Source organism: Sinocyclocheilus grahami, unplaced genomic scaffold (genome assembly GCF_001515645.1).
Source record: "Sinocyclocheilus grahami isolate Dianchi unplaced genomic scaffold, SAMN03320097.WGS_v1.1 scaffold888.1, whole genome shotgun sequence".
Classification (NCBI taxonomy): Eukaryota; Metazoa; Chordata; class Actinopteri; order Cypriniformes; family Cyprinidae; genus Sinocyclocheilus; species Sinocyclocheilus grahami.
Window position 1 is genome coordinate 950,066 of NW_015506067.1, and position 7,016 is coordinate 957,081.

The 7,016-nt window shown below is 36.6% G+C and overlaps 1 protein-coding gene across 1 annotated transcript in view; it reads right to left on the minus strand.

The window, feature by feature from the left end:
• pkn1b (protein kinase N1b) overlaps nt 1–6,654 on the minus strand; it is a 37,885-nt gene extending 31,231 nt beyond the window's left edge. The window contains exon 1 of the mRNA XM_016248714.1: nt 6,443–6,654. Coding sequence (XP_016104200.1) covers nt 6,443–6,517 — 75 coding nt within the window. The 5' untranslated portion in view covers nt 6,518–6,654. The remainder of the gene's footprint in view (nt 1–6,442) is intronic.
• Between the last annotated feature and the right edge of the window lie 362 nt (nt 6,655–7,016).

Genomic DNA, 7,016 nt, shown 5'->3' on the forward strand with positions numbered 1-7,016 from the left:
ATCTAAGTTCCAATTTTCATCTGGGGCTTTAGCATGGATCTCATCATATTTATCAAATAGACAGCAATGTGTAAAAATGAAAGGGGTTCACTCCAATAACTTAAACTGTACAATGGGCGTACCCCAAGGATCAATATTAGGCCCTTTATTATTTAGTTTGTACATTAATGATCTCCAACAGCAGTGTGAAGGGATACAAGTGCAAATGTATGCTGATGATACTGTTATTTTTACACATGCGAGAACAGCAGAGTTAGCAGCTGAAAAGCTAAATGTTGCTATGGAAAGTTTTACACAAGCAATCGTGCAATCGTGTCTTACCTTGAACACTGGTAAAACAAAAGGGGTGTTTTTTTCTAAAATGAATGTGTGTTCTAGATATTTTTATATTTTTATAAATGGTGAAAAGATAGATAGAGTTTAATTATCTTGGTTTAACGCTGGATCCAAATCTTAGTTTTAAAAAACATGTAAAGAAATTGGTGAGAACTATAAAATATAACTTGATCAATTTTAGACAAATTAGACAATGTCTACCCACTGATGTAGCCAAGACTTTTATGCATGCTACAATATTTTCTCATCTGACATACTGTCTGACATGTCGGGGTCAAGCAGGGGAAACTGTTATTAAACCTTTAAAATCTCTTTATAAACAGACCTTAAAAACTCTAGACAAAAAGCCTAACCAATATCACAACTGTAGGGTTTTGGAGAAATAAAATTTTTTGAGCTTTGATAATTTTAGACTTTTCTCAAATTTGTGTATGGTATATAACATTTTAAATGGTTTAGCCCCTTCTATACTTCGTGATTTTGTGCATTTTCGCTCTACAGTCTCTGTAAGATCTACTAGATCATCATCTACTAGTGATTGTGTTGTTCCTTTTCGTCATTCTGCCTTTGGGTTATCATCTTTCTCTGTGAAAGCTATTATTCATTGGAACACTCTACCAGAAGACATAAGGATGTGCACATCTATTGACGTTTAAATTAAAACTAAAATTGTATTTAAAAGCAACTCAAATCTGTAAACTGAAATAGTTGTGGCTTAACTGAACGTTATTTTACTGTTCTTTTTTGGCTCTGATGGGATGTGTATAAGTATTACTGTATTGTATGTGTTTGTTATTTTGTTCTTATGTCTATCTGTGATTATGATTACCTGCCAAGGGACTGCGGATGAAAACTAGCCATTGGCTAAATTCGGTACAATGCATGAAATGGAAACATTTATGTTAAAATTGTACATGCTCCCTTTTCAAATAAAGTTTAATTAAAAAAAAGAATGAGACGTAGATTGACTGATTTATAGATTGATATAAGGATAGAAAGACAGAAAAAGTGAGAGCGATGATACATAGAATGATGGACAGATAGAACGACAGAACAACAGAGAATGATAGACAGAACAAATGACTGAAACAGAGACGGAAGATAGAGAGATAGACAGATCAATAGCCAGACAGACAGATGAAACATCAATGAAAGAACATGGAAGTACAGTAAATATGTGTAGTTTCTGTAATCTGAATTTCCATCCAATTATAGCAATGATGGTTTCAAAGAAATGACTTTGAAAGAAAAGTGGAATTATCAGTTCTGCCTGTGAGTATCTAGTTTACTTGCTTTTTGAGTTCCTCAATAAATAAATAAATAAACACTCTGAAAATCCATTTATTAATGACACAGATCTTGTAGACTCACTGCATCAGTAAACATAACACTGTTTTCTGGTGGACTGATACAAACCAGTGCACATTGATTTAAAAAGACCGAAACGAAGAGTGTGATGTCTGAGACTGAGACTCTTAACAGATCCGGGGCCAGTGACGGCGCTCTGCTGTACATTGATTCAATACGACCATAAATAACTCCCTCACAGCGGGACATAAACACACCACCTGCTCTTAGACCAAACACACTGACATCTCAAATCTCCAACGACAGTCCAAACCAGTGTATTTCAGAAGAGAAATAAAATATTAAACTTGGGAATGTCACTCATTAGATCAAGTGTCTGTATCTGCAGTGATTTTGATGCGTTTTGGTGCAAGGAGTGAGGGAACTCTTATTGCAAAAGAGCACACAAAAAACGTTGTTTTTTACATTTTTTTATATATATATACACGTTTTTATGTTTACAAAAGGGCTAGTCTCTGTTGATCACCAAGGCTGCATTTATTTGAGCAAAAATACAGTAAAAACAGTGACATATTATTAGAATTTAAAATAACTGTTTTCAATATGAATATATGTTAAAAGGTCATTTATTCCTGTGATCAAAGCTGAATTTCCAGCTTCATTACTCCAGCCTTCAGTGTCACATGATCATTTAGAAATCATTCTAAAATGCTGATTTGCTGCTCAAGAAACATTTCTGATTATTATTAATGTTGGAAACATTACAATATAACGCATTCTTGCTGAATAAAAGTTTTTGACTTTAAAATATATGAAACCAGTTTTTACTTTTTACATTCATACAGCACTTTATGCAGCTTTACAGTAAAATTAATCGCAAAAAGTTTTAGTTTTAGTTAAGTTTTAGTACAACAAGGCTTTCCAGAGGATCTAATACAGTTTCAGTGAAATGAAGTGCTTTTAAATTGGTCTTTGCAGCTGTAATTGAAACTACTGTTGTAGTCTTTGTTAGCGATCAGTAATGAGTCAGCAGTGGTGTGAGGAGAATCAAAGGGCAGCTCTGCGGTTCAGCGCTCATGCAGAGGAAGTCAACAACATCAAGAGAAACCTTATCATCATGGATAGTGTCGACCCGCATACAGAAGTTCTCTTTTGCGTTTTGTTTTCGTTGGCCAATACGGACACAAGAGACACAGAGAATCGCACAGACTGAGCTGAACTGTAATCAAACATCACCCAGTTGAAATATAACACACTTGTACAGTTCACACAGCCATTTAAAAACTAAACACATGTCTGGCGGTGTAAATAGAGCAGGTACCAGACTCAAGACACCGCAGAAACATTCAGCCGCGTTATATTTCAGCTGACGACACACATGAACATTGTGACTCAATAAGGAAGTTCTGCCATGAGCAGCTCACTTACAAAACACAGGAAAAGTCACTTCAGTACGTTCAACACACACATAAAACACGTAGGGAAGAAAAAACGCTCTTTAATCTCTTTAAAATCTCACTAGTTCCTTCAGTTCAGTGGAGTTTTGCTTAAGTCTCCTGCTTCTCGAATGTTTCTTCTTTCAAAAAGACACAATTAATCTCACATTTATCTCAGAAAAGATCTCAATATCTAAAATTAGCCAAGATCTCAAAGTCTGCCATCAAAAGTCAGAGATCTCAATGTGTACGCATAAACATATTAACATTTCTCATCAGATGGATCTGATCTGCTCTCCCTGTTAATTGTCTAGCTCTAGTCACATTTGTAAATAAAACAAAGATTACTGTGGGTATGTTTTACAAAACACTATTTCAGTTTCTCATGTTTAATTTAACATGTTATTTGCTGTTTCTTTATAATTACGTGTGAAACTTACTAGCAATCTTTTAGTATAAATTGAAAATCTTACACCAAATTGTTGTCAGTATCTATTCTTATATATATAACTAGTGACTCATTTGGGTCGTTATTTCTCACATGAATCCTATGTATTGAAATACTCATTCCTGATCTATTGCTAATGATCCATCAGATCATGTTTCTAATGCAAAAAAAAAAAAAAGTATCTTCATACTTTGAAATTTCTCCTCCTCTGCAACAACTTTCCTTTCCTCTCATGTCATCAATCCATCTTATTCATCAGCCACCTTGACACAGAAACACGTTCAGCATCCGATCATTTATTCAGAAAAAGAAAATGAAGTCCTGGCCTAATTTTATCGTTATATCCTGTTTCACCCAGAAACACGTCATATTACGGAAGTCGAATGTCTTGTGAACACCACTAAGCTCTGAGCAGCATTAGTTTTTACTACAAACACGGTTCAGAAACATCATAAACGCAAAATCACAACAGCTATGAACCACAATCATAATGATCTTCAGCTCACAAAGGTTTAGTTCAGGCCTTAAAGGCTTAATTAAGCCAAAAATGTCAATTCTGTCATCATTAATCCATCCTCCTGTTGTTTCAAACCTTTTAGACTTAAAGGGGTCATATGATGCTGCTAAAAAGAACATTATTTTGTGTATTTGGTGTAATGAATTGTGTTTATGCGGTTTAAAGTTCAAAAAACACATTATTTTCCACATACTGTACATTATTGTTTCTCCTCTATGCCCCGCCTTTCTGAAACGCGTCGATTTTTACAAAGCTCATCGGTCTGAAAAGCGACGTGTGCTGTGATTGGCCAGCTATCCAGTGCACTGTGATGGAAATGTTGCACCCCTCACCATACTGTGATGATGCCCTGTCAGGCCGGAGCGATGATTCAAAAACATGAAAACCCATTATAAACGTGGCATTCGTTGCATCCATTGGGGACATAATTACGGATTATAATGACTCATACTGTCTTTTTACGCATTGCGTTGCATCGCGTCGGGTAAACATAAAACCATGTCTGCATTTGTGATCGATTTTTACAAAGCTCATCGGTCTGAAAAGCGACGTGTGCTGTGATTGGCCAGCTATCCAGTGCACTGTGATGGAAATGTTGCACCCCTCACCATACTGTGATGATGCCCTGTCAGGCCGGAGCGATGATTCAAAAACATGAAAACCCATTATAAACGTGGCATTCGTTGCATCCATTGGGGACATAATTACGGATTATAATGACTCATACTGTCTTTTTACGCATTGCGTTGCATCGCGTCGGGTAAACATAAAACCATGTCTGCATTTGTGATCGGAGAAATTGCAAACAAGCGCTTCTCTACACTGCCCAAAACTCGCATTTGAATCATCAGTGGCAAATTCTTTAAATGAAAACGTACTTAAGGTCTGTGAGTCAGAACAGCCGGCATTGTAGTCTACTCTACCAGGATCAGGAAACAGTTCAGTTGTGCTGCCCACAAATGAATATTTGGGTTGAACTGTTCTGGAACAGTGTTGTAAATACAACTTAACCACATATTTTTAGTTGTGTCCTCTTTTGGAAGACCAAACAAAGTAGTTTCGCTTTCACAACGAAACACATGGTGGGCTTGAGTGAGCGGAGGCCGGAGGCCTAGAGTGAGCGGAGGCGGGCGGGCTTGAGAATGGCACGGCCGGCGGATTCGACGAAGGAGCGGCCGGCGTGCTTGTGGCAACCACATGTGACAACCCCGGGCTGGACTCCGCTTCGTCCACAGTGAAAGCCGATCCGGCAATCCACAGCTCGAAGTTGATGTATTTCCTCAGCGACCAGCACGGATCAGCTCCAGTAATGACGAAGCAGATATCGTCCTCTTTTGGAAGGCCAAACAAAGTAGTTTCGCTTTCACAACGAAACACAGAGCCTTTACGACATGGCGGCGGCGGCAACAACAATACTACAGCGAGAATAAAAGTTACGCCTTCTTTCTTTGCGTGAACATTTGGGCGGCGTTATGCAAATCTTCCCACATAGTGACGTAGATATGTGGGGGCGTGTTAGAACGAGCCATTTTAGGTAGGCGTGGTTGACTCTTAATGTTATAAAGAATATCTCTTTGGATTTTAGACTTTAGTCTTTGCAACTTTACAGATCTTCTTTATGCACCAATAGCTTGTAACACTCCAAAGAGAAAGGAAAAATTGATATTGCATCATATGACCCCTTTAAGTATAGAAGATATTCAAATAAATGCGTGTTTTTTTATTGAAAGTCAATGGAGCCCAATAACTTTAACTTAAAAAATGTATACATTTTTTATGTTAATTGTTAAATAAAATAAATGAAACCTATTTTAAGTTAGTTGGCTAAGGCAATAATTTTCATTTATTTCTAAGACTGAAATAAATTTCAATAAAAACAGTGATACCTTACAATTAGGTCCCATTAGTTAGCATTGGTTAATGCATTAACAATGAGCAATATATTTCTTAAAATATTTGTTAAACTTTGGTAACTTCAGTTGATTAAAATACAACTATTAGTACATATTAGCTCAGGTCCGTTAAATAATATAAACAGATACAACTTTTGATTTTAGTAAATGTTGAAATCTACTACGATTTCACATCACCTGACAGCAAAAGATTAATAATTGCTTTAAAAGTATTTTTCAATGTTAGTTAACTAATGTTAACAAATGGAAGTCTTACCATAAAAAAAAACAGAAATATTTAAAATAATAATAAAGAATAAGTAACAACAACACAACAACGTTGCAAAAACTTAAAAATATAACTATTAATACTACTACAATAGCATAATAAAATATACTAAAGTAACTCCAATGCTCTTTAAAATATCTTCTTTTATGTTCCACAGAAAAACTAAATTCATACAGGTTTGGAACAACTTGAGTCGAGCAGGTTTTGAGCTCCTACCACATGTTCGGCCTCCGTTGGGCTGGAGGGAAACTCCTCCAGCAAACAATCTCCCGCATCTCCTTCACTGTCCATCACCCCCTCTCCTCTCCCGTTCTCCTCAGATCAAACACGGTTCTGTCTGTTATTAGAGCCACTGACACCATATACTGCGATGGCTTCCGCTCACAGAGAACGACAGCAACAGCTTCCTGTTAATCTCTACATGACACACAAGAGACAATTGCTGTTTGCACAGGAACACACAGACACACGGGCACGTGGATGGTTCGCTTTTGAAATCTCTCGACCAACTTCCTGCTCAGAGACGAGCTCTGCAGCTTGGCACCATTACATGTCTGTGTGTTTTAATACACAGTATGACATTTGCAAACTCTTGTGACTGTTCTGAACCAAAGAGGAAATGAAACCATTCGAACAAAAACACTCACAAGTGCATAATGCAAACACACTGCCTTAAATTCATTGCAACTGAAATACCATTTCTAGAATAAAGAACATAATGAATAATGATGAATAATAAGGTGTAGATGAGTTTATTTCTTCATCAGATTTGTAGAAATGTAGCATTATA